Source organism: Oncorhynchus tshawytscha, linkage group LG01 (assembly GCF_018296145.1).
Source record: "Oncorhynchus tshawytscha isolate Ot180627B linkage group LG01, Otsh_v2.0, whole genome shotgun sequence".
NCBI lineage: Eukaryota > Metazoa > Chordata > Actinopteri > Salmoniformes > Salmonidae > Oncorhynchus > Oncorhynchus tshawytscha.
In genome coordinates, this window is record NC_056429.1 from 68,705,203 (window position 1) to 68,731,337 (window position 26,135).

Genomic DNA, 26,135 nt, shown 5'->3' on the forward strand with positions numbered 1-26,135 from the left:
GAACTCAAACTCAGAAGTTAATGATTTCCAAGTTCCCAGTTATTTTGAACACTGCATTAAGTCTCAGCTGAGAGGAGAGGGCAGCAGAGTGTTCCATCTCACGGTCCCTGCTCTCTCCTCCCTTTTCCCCGGTGAGACTGACCGGGGGGGGTGTACTGTCTTCCACCTGATGTTGATACTCGAGTCACACCGCATCTGCCTCATGCACAAATTCATGTTGGTCCCATGACCAGAGAAAATGGAAAAATTATTTGTTAGTAAAACAGACGCGACAAGCTACTAATAATAAAAACGCAGGGCTATCGATACACTTTGCTACTCATTCATTGCGGCGTGAGTGGAAAGTAGGGAGAAGCGCCTTTTGTAATAGTGTTGAATATAAACAGTGGCGGTGCTGAATAAAAACTTAGACATGAACGCACTCCTAAAAACAGCATCTCTTTTCTGTATTCTTTGACAGTCTCACTCTGGTCAGGGTTTTAAAACTTTGCTGTGGCCGGGGTAGTGGAAGCTGTAAGCACAACGATTTGAGCTATCCGATTGGCCAGCGCAGTAGGCACTTGATTAAGCCCCAAATATCAAATCAAAGTTTATTTGTCACGTGCGCTGAATACAACACCTTACAGTGAAATGCTTACTTACAGGCTCTAACCAATGCTGCGAAGAAGAAAAAAGTGTAAGTAAAGAAATAAAACAGTAAAAAGACATTTGAAAAAAAGATTAGCAAGGCTATATACAGATACCTGTTAGTCATGCTTATTGAGGTAGTCTGTACATGTAGGTATTGTTAAAGTGACTATGCATATATGATGAACAGAGAGTAGCAGAAGTGTAAAAAGAGGGGTTGGTGGGAGGCGGGACACAATGCAGATAGCCCGGTTAGCCAATGTGCTGGAGCTCTGGTTGGTCTGGCCAATTTAGGTAGTATGTACATGAATGTATAGTTGGTGACTATGCATATATAATAAACAGAGTAGCAGCAGTGTAAAAAGATGGGTTGGGGACACACAATACAAATAGTCCGGGTAGCCATTGGATTACCTGTTCAGGAGTCTAATGGTTTGGGGTTAATAACTGCTGAGAAGCCTTTTTGTCCTAGACTTGGCACTCCGGTACCGCTTGCCATGCGGTAGTAGAGAGAACAGTCTATGACTGGGGTGGCTGGGATCTTTGACAATTTTTAGGGCCTTCCTCTGACACCGCCTGGTATAGAGGTCCTGGATGGCAGGCAGCTTTGCCCCAGTGATGTACTGGGCCGTACGCACTACCCTCTGTAGTGCCTTGCGGTCGGAGGCCGAGCAATTGCTGTACCAGGCAGTGATGCAACCACTGCATGCTCTCGATGTTGCAGCTGTAGAACCTTTTGAGGATCTCAGGATCCATGCCAAATCTTTTTCGTTTCCTGAGGGGGAATAGGCTTTGTCGTGCCCTCTTCACAACTGTCTTGGTGTGTTTGTAGTTTGTTGTTGATGTGGACACCAAGGAATTTTAAGCTCTCAACCTGCTCCACTACAGCCCCGTCGATGAGAATGGGGGCGTGCTCGGTGCTCCTTTTCCTGTAGTCCACAATCATCTCCTTAGTCTTGGCTACGTTGAGGGATAGGTTGTTATCCTGGCCAGGTCTCTGACCTCCTCCTTATAGGCTGTCTCGTCGTTGTCGGTTGTGTCGTCAGCAAACTTAATGATGGTTTTGGAGTCGTGCCTGGCCGTGCAGTCGTGGGTGAACAGGCAGTACAGGAGGGGACTGAGCATGCACCCCTGGGGAGCTCCAGTGTTGAGGATCAGCGTGGCAGATGTGTTGCTACCTCACCTCACCACCTGGGGAGGCCTGTCAGGAAGTCCAGGATCCAGATGCAGAGGGAGGTGTTTAGTCCCAGGATCCTTAGCTTGGTGATGAGCTTTGAGGGTACTATGGTGTTGAACTCTTAGCCTTAGTCAATGAACAGCATTCTCACATAGGTGTTCCTTTTGTCCAGGTGGGAAAGGGCAGTGTGGAGTGCAATAGAGATTGTATCTGTGAATCTGTTTGGGTGGTATGCAAATTGGAGTGGGTCTAGGGTTTCTGGGATAATGGTGTTGATATGAGCCATTACGCAGCCTTTCAAAGCACTTCATGGCTACGGACGTGAGTGCTACAAGTCTGTAGTCATTTAGGCAGGTTACCTTAGTGTTCTTTGGCACAGGGACTATGGTGGTCTGCTTGAAACATGTTGGTATTACAGACTCAATCAGGGACATGTTGAAAATGTCAGTGAAGACACCTGCTAGTTGGTCAGCACATGCCCGGTGCACACGTCCTAGTAATTCGTCTGGCCCTGCAGCCTTGTGTATGTTGACCTGTTTAAAGGTCTTGCTCTCCGTAGCAGACATGAGTGTGATCAGCTGATGATCAGCTGATGCTCTCATGCATGCCTCAGTGTTGCTTGCCTCGAAGCGAGCATAGAAGTGATTTAGCTCATCTGGTAGGCTCGTGTCACTGGGCAGCTCGCAGCTGTGCTTCCCTTTGTAGTCTGTAATAGTTTTCAAGCCCTGCAACATCCGACGAGCATTGGAGTCGGTGTAGTATGATTCAATCTTAGCCCTGTATTGACGCTTTGCCTGTTTGATGGTTCGTCGCAGGGCATAGCGGGATTTCTTGTAAGCTTCCGGGTTAGTCCCGCACCTTGAAAACGGCAGCTCTACCCTTTAACTCAGTGCGAATGTTGCCTGTAATCCATGGCTTCTGGTTGAGGTATGTAAGTACAGTTACTGTGGGGATGACTTCCTCAATGCACTTATTGATAAAGCCAGATGTGGTGTATTCCTCAATGTCATCGGAAGAATCCCGGAACATGTTCCAGTCTGTGATAGCAAAGCAGTCCTGTAGTTTAGCATCTGCTTCATCTGAACATTTTTTTACAGACCGAGTCACTGGTGCTTCCTGCTTTCATTTTTGCGTGTAAGCAGGAATCAGGAGGATAGAGTTGTGGTTGGATTTACCAAATGGAGGGTGAGGGAGAGCTTTGTACGAGTCTCTGTGTGTGGAGTACAGGTGATCTAGAATTTGTTTTCCCTCTGGTTGTACATTTAACATGTTGATAGAGATTTGGTAGAACTGATTTAAGTTTCCCTGCATTAAAGTCTCCGGCCACTAGGAGTGCCACCTATGGGTGAGTGGTTCCCTGTTTGCTTATTTCCGTATACAGCTGTCTTAGTGCCACCATCTCTGTCTGTGGTGGGAAATAAACATAAAGTATAGCTGAGAACTGTCTAGGCAAGTAGTGTGGCCTGCAGTTTATCACAATATACTCTTCTTCAGGCAAACAAAATCTAAAGACTTCTTTAGATTTCGTGCACCAGTTGTTGTCGACTTTGGATCACTACTGGCTGTAAGCGAATGAGTGATTCGCATTTGGAGCAATACTGGCGTATCCAAGGCTCAGCCAATCGTTCACATAACAGAAGCAGCACACGACTGAAGAGAGAAGAGACAAATAATTTACTAGTTACGTCGTCAGCGCACGCTCTGGGAAGACGGCGGGAGAGTGGAGAGGCAGTTTGTGCTTCCCCTGAACAATAACGAAGAGGTAGGTGAGAAGCCTGACCATGGAGACTGGTGTGAGAAGGTGATGAAGTGTACTTCATGAGCTGTAACTGAAAAACAACTGGCTTTTGGAACGTTTGAGATGAGGGTGGTGGAACAAGTATTTTTAAGGATCTTGCTGGCTGGCTCATTCTCCGTTAGCTAGCCAGAGAAATGTTGAGTCACATTAGCCAACTTATCTGATCAAATCATTTTGTTTATGGTGTGAAAATTAGCTAGCTAATAAAGTCAGTTGGGTAACGTTACAACAGATGTGCTAACATTAGTAACCTAACCAATTCACTATTGTATTAACTGGTAATGTTAGATGACTATTTGCCGTTCCTCAAGTTATAACACATCAGTTGCTTATTGGACCCTGGCAATCTGTGTGTAATGTTAACTCTAAGGAACTAACTACTATCTGTGAGCTAATGTTTTCCCTCTACAGTGTGTGGTTAATTTTCAGAATGAGAGAACTAGGTGAAAAGTAGTCTTTGCTTGTTAAACAGTTAGGTGTTGCTGGAGCTGGGCCTGGCTTAAGCTGGATGCCACTATAGAGTTGAAAGGAACACCACACACTTTCCCTCTTTCTCACTTTTTAAATTCAGTGGATTGAAAGGGTTATGCCAGGTGGTCTCTCTGCCTGAAAGAGATCAATTAAGCCAACAAAGGGTATCATGCTCTGCTGGCACATTGTAGAACCGATGTCCACAGGCAGAAAGTGTATAATGTGCAGTGTAGCCCAAAGATATTGCTTTTGTTGTGTTGAACTTGACAGTAACACGTGAGTGAGGGGGGGATTATTAAATTTTTACTCAGTGAATGTTATTTTTGCACACGTAGCCTTGTGCACATGTAGCCTTGTGCATAGTGGCCACTATGAAAAAAAATAGAATGCCTGTTTGTTTCATTCTATTTCTACAAAAGGGTCAATGCAGATAGGCTGGGTAGTGTAGTATTCCAGTATAGAGCTACTGTAGAAATTGTTCAGGCTCCTGTTGGTTTAAGATTTGGTCCATCGGTACCGCTTGCCGTGCGGTAGCAGAGAGCAGTCTGACTTGGGGGGGGCTGGAGTCAATTGACAGGTTTTGGGGCTTTCCTCAAATTGAAGAGGGCAGTCTAAGTGTAGACTAAGGGTTCTGTAGAGAGGAATGCTGTAAGATCATTCCCAATGTGTTCTCTAACTCATGAAGCATTTTAGAAAAAGACTGCGATTGTCCTTGGAAGGTGAAAATTGACAACAGGGTTGTGAATAATTTTACCCCTAATTTTTATTTTATTTTATAGGAAAAAAATGACTTGTTAAACACAACCTCTTTCTTTGTATTAGTATACCAATATACTTTCCATTTTTAGCATACAATATAGCTCCGTATTTGAATTATTTATTGTCGTCATTTTTTTTCATCTTTGTCAAAGGTATCAATATTTTCTTACCCCACTATGTGGTGTAGATGTTCCCCACACTATCTCCAGAGGTCGTGTGGCAGATCTCTTCAAGAGATTTTGAATCTAGATCCATCTGTTTATACTACAGAAGTATCTCTCCTGGACCTAGTTTGTTGTCAAAGTAGTGTAGAGGCCCCATGTTAGGGTCTGTTTCACACTGTTGTAGTGTTAATTGATTTCTGTTTTCTCAGCTGCTGGCATTGTCCACTTCACACTGTGCTACTGTCTCTTTTTCAGATGACAATTTTCTTCCTGCTGCGCTTCAACCTCTGATGCAATTCCCAAAAGGCAAGTTCTTTTTCCTGGCTGCCTTTGTCCTCCTGCATCTTCTCTTTTTAATTTCATGCCTTTTATACCTTAATTACATTTTGACTGATATGCATGCAAAGTTTGTTAAAGGGCCAAATGCAGCTGTTTTTTTAATAGTAATGTCACATTTCTTGGTAGCAATTATGTACCTTACGGTAATAGTTTCCATTTGTAAAAAAAATAAACCAATTGCCTTTTTAGCTACAGTTACCACCTGGGGATGTTACAAGGCAAGCTGAAATTCCACCCATGATTAGAAGGTCCTGAGTTGCTTATTGAAAATACAATTTTACAATCAGGAAATAACACTGATAAAATTTGTTCACACTTTTACAGTGTTAATTTTGATCAGCTATTGTACAATATGATATACAACACAGGGTAACTGCACTTGGCCTTTAATAATATTTTACATTGTATTTTCATTTAAGTAATTTAAAAGAAAGACTAACATTGTTTGTATGATCCTATAATGTGAATCCCTGTGGTAAGTCCACTTACAGTAGAGAAGATAGACACTAACTTTACAGTTAAACGTTTAGGTGATGATTCCCCTCATTGATTGTTCCTATGTTAAAAAAATATCTCCCATAACTGGTTTTGTATCTTTTGGCATGCCAGTTTATAACTCTGAGATCACTGATGGGAAACAACACCTCAACTCTGCAGACTGCTGGCAGGGCATGCCAGGCATGGCTTGCTAGCGCTGAAGGAATGGAGTGTGTCTTGATGTATTGCATTTTCCCTCTTTACTCAAGAACTTGGGCAGAAGGGTGATTCCCCTGCTCCCATCTCCCCTCTCTCTCGCCTTCACTCTCCTGACTCTCTGGAAGACCTCTCTTTGTCAGAGAGTCCAAATCCAACATCTGCTCCATTGGGCTTCTCTTCTTGGCCTTCTACTGAGCCCCCCAAAATACTGACCAAGGATATGCCTTGGAATGAAGAGGGTAACACCAGATTAGGATTTAGTAAGAGTGATGAGGATATTGTGACAGGGTTAGAAACTGCTACCTACATTCAAAGTAAACCTAAAAAAAATTGCCCCGAGAGCGATGTAGGGTCCAAGTCTCTGTGTGGAGACAGTGGCGTGGTCTCTCCTGAAGACAAGCTTTGTAGCCCAGTCAGGTCTACTACTCCTTCCCAGTCCCCCAATAATCCCCTGATGACTCTTGACTCTGACATTGCACCTGCCTCCTCTAACCCAACAGAGCACTGGGATTCTCCACTCTTAGCTTCTCAAGACAACCCCAGGGCCTCCATGGATACGTTTTCCAAAGACTCAGCATCCAGAGGCTCCTCTGGGTATGAGCCAGATATGCTTGGCCAATCAGATGATGACTTAATGTTTGAGGTGAAGAAGAATCCTTTCCAGGGCTTCTCCCCTGTAGCAGATGATGGGTTCTCCCATCTTGGGGATATGACCTCTGACAGCCAGGCAGCTAAAATATCTGAGAGTCCCACCCCAGACCTGGTCCAGTATGGCCGGGCTGAAGACTCACAAGATGGCAGCCCACCATCATATTACGATGAAATAAAAACATATGAGTCTGTCAAGATGGCTGCGGACTCGCTCATGGAGCCACTCAATCAGTTCTCAACCACCCCAAAAGAGAGTGAGGACTCTACACTTACATCTCTTCCAGATATCTTAAAGCCCTTCCCTCTGAACCCTGACAAAGTGGACTCAGGCTCTTCTGAAGGAAGCACTGAGCCGAGCCCTGCTCCTGTCCGGAAGATGGTTGAGTCACCCACTGTCCCTGTCCCTCTGTCAGCCACAAATCCCTTTGCTTTCGATTCCAAAGCTTTACTGCTGAAGGAGCTGACTGAGGAGACTGAAGCAAGACTAGCTGTGAAGACTGAAGATGAAGGCTTTAGTGCCTTTGACCTCGTAAAGGAGGCAGAGCCTACACCCCATAGCAAAGCACCTGTCCAGAAAGAACAAAAAGATTGGATGTTGTCCAGTCAAGATTCACCTCAAATTGTGAACAAATTAGAGCCTCTTAATTTCCAGACAAAGACCCCTGAAGATTCTGATTCTGAGAGTCCGTCAGCAGACTCCCTGTCCCCTGTTCTTGAGGCAATGGCCAAGAATCCTGCAAGTTTCCAGGTGGAGTCTGAGAAGAATAACATGAAAGTGGAAGAGGCAGAGGCAGCAGAGGATATCTCTGAGCCGGAAGTGTCCTCTGAAGAGTTTGAGTTCATCGAGAGGCCCCTCAGGGGTGTAATCGATGAGTTTCTAGAAGCATTAGATAGCTCCAAGTTTGCTAAGGCAACAGAGTTTAGCATGGATGAAGATTACATGCGCTTTGGGCTGACGGATGTGGAGTCTGCAAATATAGTCCCAGAAGTTCAGGAAGAATCTCCTAGTCAGCGCTCTTACCTCCTACTCACCCAGAAGGTCAAGTCAGACCTGGAGAAGGATGATACCAAAGGTCCCGCCTCAAAGGCCCCTCTCATCCACTCGCCTGTTCGCAAACCGGAGTTGCTCTCTAAGGACACAGAGGGCCCCGGAATGGATCAGATGCCCAACCTGAGTGCTGAAGCAGGTAATTTCCACATGGAAGTTAACCACCAGTTATTTTTTTTATTGGTGCATCATTTTACTCTGTTGTCATTTCCCTTTCCCCCCCCCCATAAGTTTTAACTTTTTCATCACCTTTCTCCTCTGCATTGTCCCTTTTTTAGCATTTAAAAAATAAATAATCATTTACAATTGGGTGCATGTGTTGGCATGATTTTGTTTTCATGATCTTGGTTTTCATGTTGTCTTTCATAATTTTTGTGTTTTTGAATCCATCCTCTTGATCTAGTAAGTAATGCATTTCTCGTGTGCAATGGGGGGGGGGGTGTTACAAAGAGATTGTTAAAATTACATTGACACCACAAGCCATTTTACAGGACGTGACCTAGCAGTGTATACCTCATACCTCATTAAGATATACAGTGCCTTCAAATATTCACACGCCTTGACTTTTTCCACATTTTGTTACAGTCTGAATAAACAATTTATTAAATAGTTTTTTTTGTCACTGACCTACACACAATGACCCATAATGTCAAAGTGGAATTATGCTTTTTAAAATGTATATTTATTAATAGAAAATTAGTCTGAAATATCTTGCGTTAATAAGTATTCAACCCCTTTGTCAAGCCTAAAGTTCAGGAGTATTATTTTGCTTAAATTACGTGTTTAACATGATTTTTTTTTTTATGACTACCTTCTATCTGTAGCCCATACATACAATTATCTGTAAGGTCCCTCTGCCGAGCAGGGAATTTCACACCGATTCAACCATAAAGACCAGGGAGGTTTTCACATGCCTCGCAAAGAAGTGTACCTATTGGTAATGGGTAAAAAATAAATGAATATCCCTTTGAGCATGGTGAAGTTATTAATTACAATTTGGATGGTGTCGCAATACACCCAGTCACTACAAAGATACAGGTATCCTTCTTAACTCCGTTGCCGGAGATGAACAAAACCACTAATTTCACCATGAGAACAGTGATGATGGATCAACAACCGTGTGTTTACTCCACAATACTAACCTAATTGACAGCGAAAAGAAGGAAGCCTGTGAAGAATATAAATATTCAAAAACATGCATCCTATTTGGTGCATCCTAACATGGTACTTAAGTAATGTTGCAAAAAATGTGGCTCAACTATTCACTTTTTGTTGTGAATACAAAGTTATGTTTAGGGCAAATACAACACATTACTGAGTACAACTCCATATTTTCAAGCATAGTGGAGGCTGCCTCATGTTATGGGTATGCTTGAAATCTTTAAGGACTGGAGTTTTTCAGAGAGAAAGAGAATGAATGAGAATTCAAAGAGAATGAAGTTAAGCACAGGCAAAGTCTTAGAGGTAAACCTAGTTGTCTGCTTTCCACCAGACACTTTCAGCAGGACAATAACCTAAAACACAAGGCCAAATCTACTCTGGAGTTGCTTACCAAGAAGACGGTGAATGTTGCAGAGTTAATGTTTTGACTTAAATCTACTTGAAATCTATGGCAAGGCCTTAAAATGGTTCCCGCAATGATCAACAACCAATTGGACAGAGCTTGAAGAATTTAGAAAATAATAATGGACAAATGTTGCACAATCTAGGTGTGGAAAGCTCTTAGACTTACCCAGAAAGACTCTCGGCTGTAATTTCTGCCAAAGGGGCTTCTACGAAGTATTGACACAGGGTTGTGTATGTAAATGAGATTTAGTTTTCAATACATCTGCTAAAATGTCTAAACATGTTTTCACTTTGTCATTATGGTATTGTATGTAGATGTGTGAGGATCTATTTCATCCATTTAGAATTCTGGCTGTAATGCAACTAAATGTGGAGTAAGTCTTGGGGGTTTTGTGCTTACATTTCAGACATCTAGTAATATTTAAATGCCTATCGTTACATGCAGTATCTCTTATGAACACCCTTTTTTTCTCCATAATACTCCTGGTTAGAAAATGAGCTGATCTACAATTAAAATGTTTGAATGGTACCACAGGGCCTGGTAAAAACTGCCTCTCATGGGAACACTGTGGCAGTTAGCAGGCCTGACTGTCTTACACCCACAGTGATTTTAGTTTGCCCAGAGTTTTTCTCTATGGAATTAGATTCTCTGTAAACTGTGGATTGCTGATGCTGTGTGTTGGCCAATGAGAGGCTTTGAAGGCACCGGTCGGCCATATTGGCACTCCCCAGAAGAAACATTCCTCCATAGGAATTAATATAATTCTACAGTGTTTCAATTCAATGTCTCAAGGACAAAATTACATGTATTTAAGTGGGGACAGCAAATCAAATTTGTCACTTGCTGAATACAACAGGTGTAGAACTTGGGGGAAGGGAGGGGGGGGCATTTTATTAGATGTTCAAGAGTCATGTGGCTTGGGGGTAGAAGCTGTTTAGAAGCCTCTTGGAACAAGACTTGGTGCTCCGGTACTGCTTGCTGTGTGGTAGCAGAGAGAACAGTCTATGACTAGGATGGCTGGAGTCTTTGACAATTGTTAGGGCCTTCCTCTGACACTGCCTGGTATAGAGGTCCTGGATAGCAGGAAGCTTGGCCCAGTGATGTACTGGGCCGTACGCTCTACCCTCTAGTGCCTTGCGGTCGGAGGCCGAGCAGTTGCCATACCAGGCAGTGATGCAACCAGTCAGCATGCTCTCGATGGTGCAACTGAAGAATTTTTGAGGATCTCGGGACCCATGCCAAACATTTAGATCTTTCAAAATTATACTTTAAGGAAAATGTTTTAATATACTATTTACAAACATGCATTAAAGTGTCTAAAGGAGTGAATGTGGCAAACTGTGTGATATACTGCTCAAAAAAATAAAGGGAACACTAAAACCACACATCCTAGATCTGAATGAATGAAATATTTTTATTAAATACTTTTTTCTTTACATAGTGTGATTTTGTTGTCAGCACATTCAACTATCAAACAAAATCAAATTTATCAACCCATGGAGGTCTGGATTTGGAGTCACACTCAAAATTAAAGTGGAAAACCACACTACAGGCTGATCCAACTTTGATGTAATGTCCTTAAAACAAGTCAAAATGAGGCTCAGTAGGTGTGTGTGGCCTCCACGTGCCTGTATGACCGCCCTACAATGCCTGGGCATGCTCCTGATGAGGTGGTGGATGGTCTCCTGAGGGATCTCCTCCCAGACCTGGACTAAAGCATCCGCCAACTCCTGGACAGTCTGGTGCAACGTGGCGTTGGTGGATGGAGCGAGACATGATGTCCCAGATGTGCTCAATTGGATTCAGGTCTGGGGAACGGGCGGGCCAGTCCATAGCATCAATGCCTTCCTCTTGCAGGAACTGCTGACACACTCCAGCCACATGAGGTTTAGCATTGTCTTGCATTAGGAGGAACCCAGGGCCAACCGCACCAGCATATGGTCTCACAAGGGGTCTGAGGATCTCATCTCGGTACCCCAAAGAAATGCCACACCATGACTGACCCACTGCCAAACCGGTCATGCTGGAAGATGTTGCAGGCAGCAGAAGGTTCTCCACGGCATCTCCAGACTGTCACGTCTGTCACGTGCTCAGTGTGAACCTGCTTTCATCTGTGAAGAGCACAGGGCGCCAGTGGCGAATTTGCCAATCTTGGTGTTCTCTGGCAAATGCCAAACGTCCTGCACGGTGTTGGGCTGTAAGCACAACCCCCACCTGTGGACGTCGGGCCCTCATACCACCCTCATGGAGTCTGTTTCTGACCGTTTGAGCAGACACATGCACATTTGTGGCCTGCTGGAGGTCATTTTGCAGGGCTCTGGCAGTGCTCCTCCTGCTCTTCCTTGCACAAAGCAGAGGTAGCGGTCCTGCTGCTGGGTTGTTGCCCTCCTATGGCCTCCTCCACGTCTCCTGATGTACTGGCCTGTCTCCTGGTAGCGCCTCCATGCTCTGGACACTACGCTGACAGACACAGCAAACCTTCTTGCCACTGCTCGCATTGATGCTCCATCCTGGATGAGTTGCACTACCTGAGCCACCTGTGTTGGTTGTAGACTCCGTCTCATGCTACCACTAGAGTGAAAGCACCGCCAGCCAGCATTCAAAAGTGACCAAAACATCAGCCAGGAAGCATAGGAACTGAGAAGTGGTCTGTTGTCACCACCTGCAGAACCACTCCTTTATTGGGGGTGTCTTGCTAATTGCCTATAATTTCCACCTGTTGTCTATTCCATTTGCACAACAGCATGTGAAATTTATTGTCAATCAGTGTTGCTTCCTAAGTGGACAGTTTGATTTCACAGAAGTGTGATTGACTTGGAGTTACATTGTGTTTAAGTGGTCTCTACTTTTTTGAGCAGTGTATATATATACACACACACACACACACACACACAAAGTGGGGCAAAAAAGTATTTAGTCAGCCACCAATTGTGCAAGTTCTCCCACTTAAAAAGATGAGAGGCCTATAATTTTCATCATAGGTACACTTCAACTATGACAGACGATGAGAAAAAAATCCAGAAAATCACATTGTAGGATTTTTAATGAATGTATTTGCAAATTATGGTGGAAAATAAGTATTTGGTCACCTACAAACAAGCAAGATTTCTGGCTCTCACAGCCCTGTAACTTCTTCTTTACGAGGCTCCTCTGTCCTCCACTTGTTATCAGTATAAAAGACACCTGTCCACAACCTCAAATAGTCACACTCCAAACTCCACTATGGCCAAGACCAAAGAGCTGTCAAAGGACACCAGAAACAAAATTGTAGACCTGCACCAGGCTGGGAAGACTGAATCTGCAATAGGTAAGCAGCTTGGTTTGAAGAAATCAACTGTGGGTGCAATTATTAGGAAATGGAAGACATACAAGACCACTGATAATCTCCCTCGATCTGGGGCTCCATGCAAGATCTCACCCCGTGGGGTCAAAATGATCACAAGAACGGTGAGCAAAAATCCCAGAACCACACGGGGGGACCTAGTGAATGACCTGCAGAGAGCCGGGACCAAAGTAACAAAGCCTACCATCAGTAACACACTACCCCGCCAGGGACTCTAATCCTGCAGTGCCAGACGTGTCCCCCTGCTTAAGCCAGTACATGTCCAGGCTTGTCTGAAGTTTGCTAGAGAGCATTTGGATGATCCAGAAGAAGATTGGGAGAATGTCATATGGTCAGATGAAACTAAAATAGAACTTTTTGGTAAAAACTCAACTCGTCCTGTTTGGAGGACAAAGAATGCTGAGTTGCATCCAAAGAACACCATACCTACTGTGAAGCATGGGGGTGGAAACATCATGCTTTGGGGCTGTTTTTCTGCAAAGGGACCAGGACGACTGATCCGTGTAAAGGAAAGAATGAATGGGGTCATGTATCGTGAGATTTTGAGTGAAAACCTCCTTCCATCAGCAAGGGCATTGAAGATGAAACGTGGCTGGGTCTTTCAGCATGACAATGATCCCAAACACACCACCCGGGCAACGAAGGAGTGGCTTCGTAAGAAGCATTTCAAGGTCCTGGAGTGGCCTAGCCAGTCTCCAGATCTCAACCCCATAGAAAATCTTTGGAGGGAGTTGAAAGTCCGTGTTGCCCAGCAACAGCCCCAAAACATCACTGCTCTAGAGGAGATCTGCATGGAGGAATGGGCCAAAATACCAGCAACAGTGTGTGAAGACTTACAGAAAACATTTGACCTCTGTTATTGCCAACAAAGGGTATATAACAAAGTATTGAGAAACTTTTGTTATTAACCAAATACTTATTTTCCACCATAATTTGCAAATAAATTCATTAAAAATCCTACAATGTGATTTTCTGGATTTTTTTTCTCATTTTGTCTGTCATAGTTGAAGTGTATGTACCTATGATGAAAATTACAGGCGTCATCTTTTTAAGTGGGAGAACTTGCACAATTGGTGGCTGACAAAATACTTTTGTGTGTGTGTGTGTGTGTGTGTGTGTATGTGTATATATATATATATCTCACACACATCTTCCCCTCCCTGGGTCCATTTTTTGTATTAAAAAAATCCTAGCACCACACAGCTGACTCAATTAACCAGCTCATCAAGCTTTTGATGATTTGAATCTCCTGTGTAGTGCTAGGGCAAAACAAAAACATGCACCCAGGAAGTTTGGGAAACCCTGATCGTGTGTCGTTGATATCACCAAACTCTACTGTCTGCAGTCTGGTTTTAGCCCTGGTTGAAAATAACAACCAGAGATATGAAACTATACACCACCTTGTAGGCCCCATTTTGCCTTATGAGCTCCCATGTCCAGATAAACCTTACCCAGCTCAGTGAAACGGGCAGAGTTGTAGAAAAAATTGCCATATGTTTGGAAGGCTTACTGCACTGGGGCAGTGGCCTTCTGATTTAGTGTTTTTTTTTATTTTTGCATGACTGCTGTTAGGTTAAAGGCTATGCTTTCATCTTAAGTCGTTTTACAATGAATGGCTTAGTTTTACCTTGCTGGTTATTCACACCGGTGCAGATTTATTTCTCTGATTGGGACATTGCTTTGAGCAAGGCTGGCGGACACCCAGACTGTGTGTGAGGAATCGCCCAATAAAAAGGCTCTGCCTGCATTGCGACACCAGCCGATGAAGAATAGAGCTTGTCAGCAAGTGTTCCCTTATTTGTTCGACTCAAAATGAAATACTATCAAACATCACCCCTGACCTATCTCATTCGCAAAACCCCCTTAGTGAGATTGCAGGTGGTTTTGAATCCACAGAACTGTAGTAACCGACCACTGTATAATGAATTAGTCACCCATAGTCTTCAATAGGACTACAACCATATGCTACAAAATGTACCTTGCACGGAACCTCCCATTTATCTAAATGACTCCAGCTGTAGTTCTGAGTGAATATACTTTTGTCAACTCTTTAAATAACTTGCTGAGAATACTAATGCAATATAAATTGACACAAGAATGAGGAAACCTAGGCAGATTTAAGTGAAATTAGTGAGGTGCCCTCTAGTGGACTAATACAACAATCACCATTTTCTTATGTGATTTAAGACTGACTACTGATGTGTGTTGGTTTGGTGATGACCAAATCATAATTGTTTGGCTGATTTCGATATGGTACGCCGTTTGAAGATGGACGTTTGACTCTGATCAACAGAATAATATTACATTCATAATTTAAGCGCAGTAATGGTCCGATTGGATGTCTGATGCTTTCCAGAGCATGGGGTTAGATTTGAGGTTTTTGTTACTTACCAACGTTGAGGCAATTCAGAGGGCATTTAAAATTAAGTTACATTTTAAAGGTAGTGGGATAGCCTGTACTTGTAGTCCCTACAGAGGCCGTGGGGTGGAGTCACCTACTTGCTGCTTTGTCATCCATGTGGGGATGAGAGGGAGGGGAAAAGCACATGTACATTTGCGCAAGGGGAGGGAGAGTATCAGACAGAGGTAGGGGGAGTGAGTTAGATGGGGAAGTTGCTGCGTCAGTGCGTTAGGCGTTCTAGGTGCCAGCAGACAGTCAGCTGACCTCAGTCCTACAGCCTGAGAGGAAGAGAAAAGGGGGAGGGAGGTAGAGAGAGCAGTAGTACTGCAGTCATCTCACAGGAGGAAGGTTTGGTTGTCCCCATCTGCCACCTCGGTCCCCGCACCCCACCCGCCTCCAGCCCAACACACCGCATGCTGTCTGGAATGCCCTGCTGATACCTTCACAGCGGCTCTATCATGGAAAACGGGAAAACAGAAAATGGAGACACCCAGCCTCCACCACAGTGGAAAGACAAGGGTATCCCTCTTTTATTTTACTGTTGCGGTAACCTTTCCTGAATACTATTATATATATTTTGTAGTTATTGCTGGGTTCTCTAGATGTATATGAAATTAAAAGTAGTCTATTTGTTTTTAGAGGGTGGTTATTAAACCATGCACAGGTATTGTGGACATTTTGTAGTATGTAATTGGTAATCACTCTGGTAGTTGAGTGGGTTGTTTTTATATTGCTTGTCCCATCCAGCCATGCATGCCATTTGCTCTGAATGTGTAGCCAACCTTAAATAAATAAGATTGTTGGTAACTAGTGGAACTGTTAATGCCACACACAAAAATCTAAAAGCTTCTCTGGATTTCTAATGTGTAATACACTATCCTAGCAGAACCTTTTGGTAAGGGTAGCACTGACAGAAGTCTGTCCAAAGGTGCATGGTGGGAGGAGGGGTGTTGGGCTGAAGTGACAAGTGTAATAGATGTCTAATGATTCCATGCTGCCTGGAGTTGACTCACGACTGCCTGGTCCGGTGCACCAGGGGTCTCTAACCCCTTTGACAAATGCTGCTGAATACAGGACCAGCCTTCAGCCCCATAGTCTGCTGACTAGGCTTTATAAAGGTGTTTAAGTCCATTGTTCAGCATGTGCAACAAAAATAAGGTGTGTGCATAGTGGTTTTAAGAGCATTGGGCAAGTAACCGAAAGGTCGCTGGTTTGTATCCCTGAGTTGACTAGGTGAAAAATCTGTGCCCTTTAGTAAGGCACTTAACCCTAATTGCTCCTATAAGTCGCTCTGGATAAGCATGTCTGCTAAATTACAAATGTGTGTATTCACACTTGGCTCCTCTGGTGCTTGCCATATAGACTATGTGGCTTATGACAGAAGAGGTCTTCTGGTGTTTTCCAGGCCCAGTTGTAGCCATCTGCTTTCAGCTCAGACGGGACATTGTGAGGCTCAGGCAACCAATGGCACTGTGCTCACGTCCTGCTGATTTTTGTCATGTGTGCTACTGCGTTGCATCATTCTGGAATGCAGCATGGCAATTGGCACACATTGCAACAGAAAGGGCATTGTGCTCAAAGGGACCCTGTCAACTCTATTTGACTAAATGGTATGTCCTCCATTTTAGCAACTACCATCTGGCTGAGTGCTCAGTTGAGCATGACCCGCACTTGGATAGGGTATGGGTGTAGTAGACTACCAGCCTGAGTCACTCCAGTGACTAAGCAGTATTGGGCTGAGAGACTGTCTACATTAGTCTGTAACATTATGTATTAAAAAATTACAGGATTAAAGCATGAGGGGCAGATGGCAGTGACATAACACTAAAGGGGCCAAAGAAATTGTATAGCTGGGCGATGAAGTAGGATGTTTTCTGGTGTGCCCCATAATTAGTTTTAACAGGTAAGCATATTGTTAGATTCTTTTAACTGGACATGTGGGTGCATGGATTTCCATCTGACATGTGTTCTGATGTAAGCGTTTGTAGAGGACTCTTTCTGGCTTATCGCATTAAGGCTATGAACTCACTAATAGACAATTGTATTGGTAAAATATTGACCAACAGCTTCACATGGCTGTATGAAAGACTTCCAAAACATTGCAAATTGCCTGTGGTTGTTAGTTTTTACTTTTGTTGGAATTGATATTTATAAAAATGTCTTTGTAATAAACTCCTGATTTTAGATATAACCAGTTCTCGGTCATAATGATGCACTGTTATATTGATAAAGCTGGTCAACATTTGCAGTTATGACTAACATTTTCCCCACCCCTACACCCCCATTTCCAATATTTTCATTCAGTTTTGAAACCAAATGACTATTACTACAAAGCTCTACCAGTGTTCCCACGAATAGTAGAAAAGCAGATTCGCATATTTGCATTGGGCACGTATTGAAACGTCAACATAATTAGAAAGGGCTGAGGCGCTGCAGAGCTCCGCATAATGAGTGGATCTCAAATGTACCTAGCAGGAAGTGAACACCCTTTCGCGCAGCTGAGCTAGTTAAGTGCTGGATGCTAGGAGGCTCAAGATGGATGCCGAACGGGGTAAGTGCTGTCATTCTCGTGTGTACGATGCTGTCTTTCCATATCACATTTATATTCGATTGTATGAATTGACCAATTTGCCTTACCGACGCTACGGTGTGAGGCGAATGGGTAGGAATTGAGCTGTGCATGGAGCTATGCAGAGGCCCAGCTAGGTCAAACTGGACATTTTATCGTGATGGGGGCTACGCTGAGAACTACATGGCGTCAGACTCATGTACGATTCAGTCATTTTCTTGTTTATCCATCTCCCCCCGTGGATATTAAAGTAGTGTTTACATGGAGATGTATACGGAAGGACATTATTAAATCATGGCATGTTATTAGCTAGCAATATGATGAGATTAGCGCAGTTGATATGCCTGGGTTATTTTTAGTTCCCCCACATGCTAGTTCATGCTTACCATATGTACCGTAGATAGACTGAAAGGACGAACCCCCCCCTTTCACGGTTGCACTTTAGCTATTATTGCTAGAAACATTCTAAACAAAGGGTCCTGGTGACGCAAATGTTTGGCCTACCTACTAGTAACTGGCCAATGTTAGCGATCTAGCTATATTTAAACGAGCTGTAGCCGAGCTATCCAGTTTAGCTAGCAGCTAACATTGGCGTTTGGGAGAAATTAAAAGCTTAGCGTCACCACTTAAAAAGACCCCACGAGCGTGGTCCATAAAGGGTCTGACCTGATTCCTCACGAGAAGCATTCTTGTGATTTGACAGTGAAGTGTGTCCCTAGGCTGGCTAAAACTGCTGACGCTTCTTTTGATTCTGCTTCTGCGGTGCCTTTAGGTATTTTACTTGTTCGCTATGTGATCAATTCAATCACAATAATGCATCAGTCGTTGCTTTGGTATTAATCGCTTGATACTATTATCTATTTGGCAGAAACCTGTAAAAGGGTTTTCAACTATAAGCCCATTCATTACTTGTTAAGCAATTTGAAATCTGATAGCCTGCCAAGTCATTGCACATTGAAGACTCGAGCAATGCCCGCTTGCTGACTGGCCTACGTTTTAAAATGCGTCTGCCAGTAGGAAATAGATGTCTTTCATATCTAATATTGTACACTGACGTGCTAGGAATTGCTGGTGATACACAAGCATGGGTCTGTCCTGCCCCTAGCTGACTGGGTGGGGGTTGGCTAACAATCTTAAAAATGAACAGGTTTTAGGCCTGTGCCATGGCTATGAATGAACCTGGACCTAGGTGCAATACCTGCAGTGGTATACTGGCGTTCCAACAGTAAACGAAACATCTCAGCTGTAGGGAACACCAGGGATTCCCGTTTAGTAAAGTAGTGTGGCTAGTATCTGCAGACAAATAATTAAGCAAATTAAATTGGGTGTTCATTTTTTCATAGATTTACCCCTTCTCATTCCACCTCCAACATCACCACCATAATCTCTTATTTTAATGTGTTGAAAAGAAGCACACTTAGTTTGTGTCCTGCAGCTATCTGACCCTGTTCTCTCTCCTGCAGTGGTAGAGCTCCTGTACTGGCGTGATGTCAAGACTTCTGGTGTGGTGTTTGGCGCTGGCCTCTCTCTGCTGCTCTCCCTGACACTTTGCAGCATCGTCAGTGTCTCATCCTACATCACTCTGGTGCTCCTCTCCGTCACCATTTGCTTCAGGATATACAAGGGGATTCTGCAGGCCATCCAGAAGTCTGATGAAGGGCACCCATTCAAGTTAGTAACCCACTTTTTTTAACATAAGTGGTGGGGAAAAGTACCCAATTGTCATACTTGAGTAAAAGTAAATATACAGTGGGGCAAAAAGTATTTAGTCAGCCACCAATTGTGCAAGTTCTCCCACTTAAAAAGATGAGAGGCCTGTAATTTCCATCATAGGTACACTTCAACTATGACAGACAAAATGAGAGAGAAAAAAATCCAGAAAATCACATTGTAGGATTTTTAATGAATTTATTTGCAAATGATGGTGGAAAATAAGTATTTGGTCAATAACAAAAGTTTATCTCAATACTTTGTTATATACCCTTTGTTCGCAATGACAGAGGTCAAATGTTTTCTGTAAGTCTTCACACTGTTGCTGGTATTTTGGCCCATTCCTCCATGCAGATCTCCTCTAGAGCAGTGATGTTTTGGGGCTGTTGCTGGGCAACACTGACTTTCAACTCCCTCCAAAGATTTTATATGGGGTTGAGATCTGGGGACTGGCTAGGCCACTCTAGGACCTTGAAATGCTTCTTACGAAGCCACTCCTTCGTTGCCCGGGCGGTGTGTTTGGGATCATTGTCATGCTGAAAGACCCAACCATGTTTCATCTTCAATGCCCTTGCTGATGGAAGGAGGTTTTCACTCAAAATCTCACGATACATGACCCCATTCATTCTTTCCTTTACACGGATCAGTCGTCCTGGTCCCTTTGCAGAAAAACAGCCCCCAAGCATGATGTTTCCACCCCCATGCTTCACAGTAGGTATGGTGTTCTTTGGATGCAACTCAGCATTCTTTGTCCTCCAAACAGGACGAGTTGAGTTTTTACCAAAAAGTTATATTTTGGTTTCATCTGACCATATGACATTCTCCCAATCTTCTTCTGGATCATCCAAATGCTCTCTAGCAAACTTCATACGGGCCTGGACATGTACTGGCTTAAGCAGGGGGACACGTCTGGCACTGCAGGATTTGAGTCCCTGGCGGCGTAGTGTGTTACTGATGGTAGGCTTTGTTACTTTGGTCCCGGCTCTCTGCAGGTCATTCACTAGGTCCCCCCGTGTGGTTCTGGGATTTTTGCTCACTGTTCTTGTGATCATTTTGACCCCACGGGGTGAGATCTTGCGTGGAGCCCCAGATCGAGGGAGATTATCAGTGGTCTTGGATGTCTTCCATTTCCTAATAATTGCTCCCACAGTTGATTTCTTCAAACCAAGCTGCTTACCTATTGCAGATTCGGTCTTCCCAGCCTGGTGCAGGTTACAATTTTGTTTCTGGTGTCCTTTGACAGCTCTTTGGTCTTGGCCATAGTGGAGTTTGGAGTGTGACTGTTTGAGGTTGTGGACAGGTGTCTTTTATACTGATAACAAGTTCAAACAGGTGCTATTAATATAAGAGTGGAGGACAGAGGAGCCTCTTAAAGAAGAAGTTACAGGTCTATGAGAGCCAGAAATCTTGCTTGTTTGTAGGTGACCAAATACTTATTTTCCACCATAATTTGCAAATAAATTCATTAAAAATCCTACAATGTGATCTTTTTTTTCTCATTTTGTCTGTCATAGTTGAAGTTTACCTATGATGAAAATTACAGGCCTCATCTTTTTAAGTCAAATCAAATCAAGTGGGAGAACTTGCACAATTGGTGGCTGACTAAATACTTTTTTGCCCCACTGTACCTTAATAGAAAATGAGTTGTGACAGTCACCAAGTAAAGTACTACTTGAGTAAAATTATGAAAGTGTTTGGTTTTAAATATACTTAATCCAAAGTAAAATGTAATTGCAAAAATATACTAAAGTATACATCATAAATGTCAAACCAAATGGCACAATTTTCTCTTTTTTTTGAGTCAAGGGCACACTCAGACATAATTCACAAATTAAGTGTTTGTTCAGTGATTATGCCAAATCAGAGGCGGTATGGATGACCAGTGGTCTTCTCTTGCTAAAAGTGTGTGAATTGGACCATTTTCCTGTCCTCTTAGGCATTCAAAATGTATGAAGTACTTTTGGGTGTCAGGGAAAATGTATGGAGTAAAAAGTACATTTATTTTCTTTAGGAATGTAGTGAAGTAAATGTTGTCAAATATAAATAGTAAAGTACAGATACTTTAAACTACTAAAGTGGTATTTTTTTTCATAAGTACTTTATTCCACTGCTCAACATACACCATGATGTATTGCAGAAAACATCCATATATTCTATTATTTACATCATGCATGCATTAGCCTCAGCTGCTCTCTGGACTATCTCTTGTTCCAAAACCGCAGTTTAAGATTCCTATACAGCAGAGTAACCTTGGCATCTCACATACATTTCAGTGATCACTGTTCCATGGCAGTGTTCCTGAAGAGTGCATCTTTTTGTGGATTATTCCATTTAGTCACTTCAGGAATTGAATTGAAGTTAAATGACTGAATTGAAACTACACGTTTTATGAATCATGCAATTTGAACATGATTATTCAGCTACTGGCTAATTTATAGTTGGAGTAAAATATTGGTTTGATTAGATGATTGGATTGCAGAAGTAGATGTATTCCCAGCCAAAGAGGGAGAAAGGGACATGTCTCTTATTTGAGAGTAAACATTCTGACTGTCGCACAGAGCTGCTACTCTGGTTATCCCCATTCCTGGCAGTGGCTTAAAGCCTTATGAATTCTCACCAACCACTCATTAACATTGAATTATCTTGGTTTAAGATTACAGGGATTGTGACTGGTGCTCAGAAAATCATAACTAAGCCGGTCAAGCGTGGTTCTTGGCTTTGCGTTCTAAGAAATCAATCTGATGTGCAAAAAGGCCAACCACTCCTTGACAACCTGTAGGCTTCAGAGGGTTTTCTAGACCCCTCGCCCATGTTTTGTGAATAACCTCAACACTAAGAAACAATTTAATTGTATTTGTTGCGTACACATTTTGCAGTTGTTGCAGCTATGGTGTAACACTTATGTTCCTAGCTTTAACAGTGCAGTAATAACAATACATGCAAATAAAAAAAATATCTATATAAATATTAGAACAAGCAATGCCAGTCTGGAATGTATATGATGGTGTGTAGAGATTATGGGACACTATATATGAATAGAAAAGAGGTGTACAGAGGGTAGGATGAGCCTTGACTAGAATAGTGTCGTGACTTTACTTTCATTAATCTAATGACTTATCTAATCAACTGTTTAAGTGTTACCCGGTTAAATTAATCATGTAACAAACTCACTAGGATTTGTGGCACCACGGGAGCTGTTCTTTAAAGAGTTACAATCTACCGAATTAAACTCCAAAGGTCTACCTATCACATCCATAAACAGTTAACTTATTAATCATAACCTCGTATCATATCATCATTCTGAACAGTCTTGCATCTGCAAAAACCACAGCCTTACTTATGATTCAGTACTACACAAATGTATTTATTTTATTTGCTAACTAAATGGTAACACAGTATAAACATACACACTTAATACATTAGAAACAGGTCCCTAGCAGACTGACAACAAAATGGCTGCTTGTTACAAGAGAGATGGACAGACCTTTCAACGTTGTTACGTTTAGAAACTACTGTCACTTATACTTTGCACACCGCCACCCGCTTGGAGTAGGAAATCATAAATGTATTTATGTGAAAATCCTTGGTTTCTCTCGATAGACAAGGCCTTCTTGGAAAGGATGTTTGACCTCTTTGCTTGTAAGGCTCTGATTGTCCGAAAGGGGTCCCCACCAGTCTTCTACTGTTCTCCTCTGCAGTCGTCCGATATCCGGTGACTTGTCGTGTAGTCCTGAACAGAACTACAGATTGTATTCTACTTCTATTCGCTCTGGAAGATGTTTCTTTGAAGATGGTTCCAGTGGGGTGATGGGAGTAGTGTAATACGATGATTTGAACACAGTAATGGAATGGTCCCACTTAAATGTGCTTTTCTAGATACTTTACTGAGGACAGCTAATCAGCCGTACCAGTGATTGTCCGGGACGTGACTTTATCGTCTCTACCTTGTGTTGAGATTGAGTTCCAACCACTTTAAATGTGAGCTGCAGCGCCACATCTCTCTGGCCTGATGTGTAAATTCTTAACCCATTTTATACAATTCATTCAAAAGGCTTGGTTCTATCAGGCTGACACGTTCTCTGACCTCACTCGTGGGTGTGGCTAGTCACTGCAAAGTTGATGTAGAACTCTATGGCTCCTAAAAACACACACACACACACACACACACTTTTCATATTTCATGCACAACACAGGATGGACATATACTTTTCAAGTTACAGTATTTCCTTTAACATTTTTAATGACATCACAAAATAACTGAAACTTCACCAGTGTTCTCCAGATCACCCCTGACCATTCCCCACATTCTATGTTAGAAATATTGTTCCAGTATTTGCTTTAGAATGTGTTAGTTTCCTCGGGAAAAGGTCTGAAACGGGCTCATTCCTGTGGTGAAAATTGTAGAGGGAGATGCTGAAAGTTCTCCTTGATTTACAACAGAGTGTGAGGTGTTACCCCCCCCTTATGTGGCTGAGAGGGGGTCTGGTTGGACCTATTTGAATCCTCACAGGACAGTCATGACAGTTTATACATATGTGGGTTAACTCCATTGTTGAATGATAACACACCTTGTTTAGATTCAGGATTTGTCTTGCCGCTCATGTTTTGTGGTGTTGCAGGCTGTACCTGAAGCAGGATGTGGGTCTGTCAGAGGAAACCGTCCATAAGTACAGCGACTGTGCTCTGGCATGGTTCAACACAACAGTCATAGAGCTGCGTCGCCTCTTTCTTGTTGAAGACCTGGTGGATTCCCTCAAGGTAAATCTTCATTTGCTTTCTTAAGTATGTAGGCTAACCTCCTGCACGGAAATATGGTGCTTGTTTAGGAATAGGCTACATATTTTGGTATTAATGATATATTTTTACTCAGTCTAGGGGGAATTTGACTGTTAACCTGTTGGGAATGTTCAGGTTCAACCCCCTAATAGCTACGGAAAACCTTGGATATCACTGTATAAGGATGCATGTGATCCTGGATTACAACAGCGGAGTGCCTCACATGTTAACATACCTAAGCTCCGTAGGAAGGAATAAGCAACATTTTGAGTGAAATTGTCATAGAACGGCTTTGCTAATCAATATATGGAAAGATAGCCTCTTACATGCTCATGGTTGCACCTCTGTCACTCGGTCGCGTCATTGCCATAGTTCTCAACGTTCTACAGATGCCTCAGCATATTGATTTCTGACAGATGGTTAATGCCAAGTCTTTCAGAACAGTGGCTTATGACTTCGTCAAATCTACGCGAATGGCCTGTAAATACGTCGACATTGTTTAAGTAGACTAATTAGTAGAAAACAACTTTGCCATCATGATTTTGTTAAGTTTAAGATGGAGATGGCGATGTTGCCATGAGCTAGCAGAGTTCATCAGAAATGGCTAACAATGCCAACATTAGCTAGGTAGAATGTCGGGGCTCTCCCCTCAATCTTAGCTGAAGTTGTACTGCATCTAAAGTCTCTGGAAACATCACAATGATTACAGAAACTTCTTACTAATTTGTCTACATTTTGAAATGTCATTGTGTTTCCAAGCCACAGTAATATACTTCAGATAATCTTAATCGGCACCAATTGAGACTATGGAGTAGCATGGTCAGCTGGTCTGAAAACGAATGTTCAAAACAATATTGTGACAACATGCTGCAACCCATGAATAGGCTGAGTGTTCTGAACAGACTGAAATAAAACCTATCCTTCTCCCATCCAGTTTGCTGTGCTGATGTGGATTCTCACCTATGTTGGTGCCTTGTTCAACGGACTCACACTCCTTATTCTAGGTAAGATACCGTTTGAAAAAGTTGATAATTGGAGACTTAAGCGTAAAGGCTTTTTGTGACATTTTTGACACACTTCACTTCCACGCCTGCCTGGCTGGGCAGAGTTGCAGTTTAAAAAATGTATACATGTATTTTTTTGTTTTTGTCATGGGTAGGCTTAGGTTTAGGCAATAACCCAATCAAAACGAAAAGCTCCTTGAATGTGGGAATATGCCAGGCAGGCATGTTGGGCCTAATCATTTATGGCCTATTGTATAGATAGTAGAACAAAAATGAATGTTTAAGATCAGACTTTTAGTTTATAAATACACTGCTCAAAAAAATAAAGGGAACACTAAAATAACACATCCTAGATCTGAATGAAATATTCTTATTAAATACCTTTTTTCTTTACATAGTTGAATGTGCTGACAACAAAATCACACAAATGATCAATGGAAATCACATTTTTCAACCCATGGAGGTCTGGATTTGGAGTCACACTCAAAATTAGTGGAAAACCACACTACAGGCTGATCCAACTTTGATGTAATGTCCTTAAAACAAGTCAAAATGAGGCTCAGTAGTGTGTATGGCCTCCACGTGCCTGTATGACCTCCCTACAACGCCTGGGCATGCTCCTGCTGAGGTGGCGGAGGTCTCCTGAGGGATGTCCTCCCAGACCTGGACTAAAGCATCCGCCAACTCCTGGACAGTCTGTGGTGCAACGTGGCGTTGGTGGATGGAGCGAGACATGATGTCCCAGATGTGCTCAATTGGATTCAGGTCTGGGGAACGGGCGGGCCAGTCCATAGCATCAATGCCTTCCTCTTGCAGGAACTGCTGACACACTCCAGCCACATGAGGTCTAGCATTGTCTTGCATTAGGATGAACCCAGGGCCAACTGCACCAGCATATAGTCTCACAAGGGGTCTGAGGATCTCATCTTCATACCTAATGGCAGTCAGGCTACCTCTGGCGAGCACATGGAGGGCTGTGCGGCCCCCCAAAGAAATGCCACCCCACACCATGACTGACCCACTGCCAAACCTGTC

General features: G+C 42.9%; 1 protein-coding gene across 6 annotated transcripts in view; it reads left to right on the forward strand.

Moving 5' to 3' along the window:
• LOC112255494 (reticulon-4) overlaps positions 1-26,135 on the forward strand; it is a 36,799-nt gene that overhangs the window by 3,510 nt on the left and 7,154 nt on the right. Inside the window, exons 2-6 of one of the 6 annotated variants that reach the window (XM_024428477.2) lie at positions 5,252-5,302; positions 6,082-7,869; positions 19,074-19,281; positions 23,940-24,078; positions 25,031-25,100. In XM_024428477.2, the coding sequence (XP_024284245.1) occupies positions 5,252-5,302; positions 6,082-7,869; positions 19,074-19,281; positions 23,940-24,078; positions 25,031-25,100 (2,256 nt within the window). Of the gene's footprint in view, positions 1-5,251; positions 5,303-6,081; positions 7,870-15,338; positions 15,561-17,436; positions 17,593-19,073; positions 19,282-23,939; positions 24,079-25,030; positions 25,101-26,135 lie in introns of those variants that run through there. The other 5 variants (XM_024428484.2, XM_024428491.2, XM_024428503.2 and 2 more) reach the window with 5 other exon arrangements.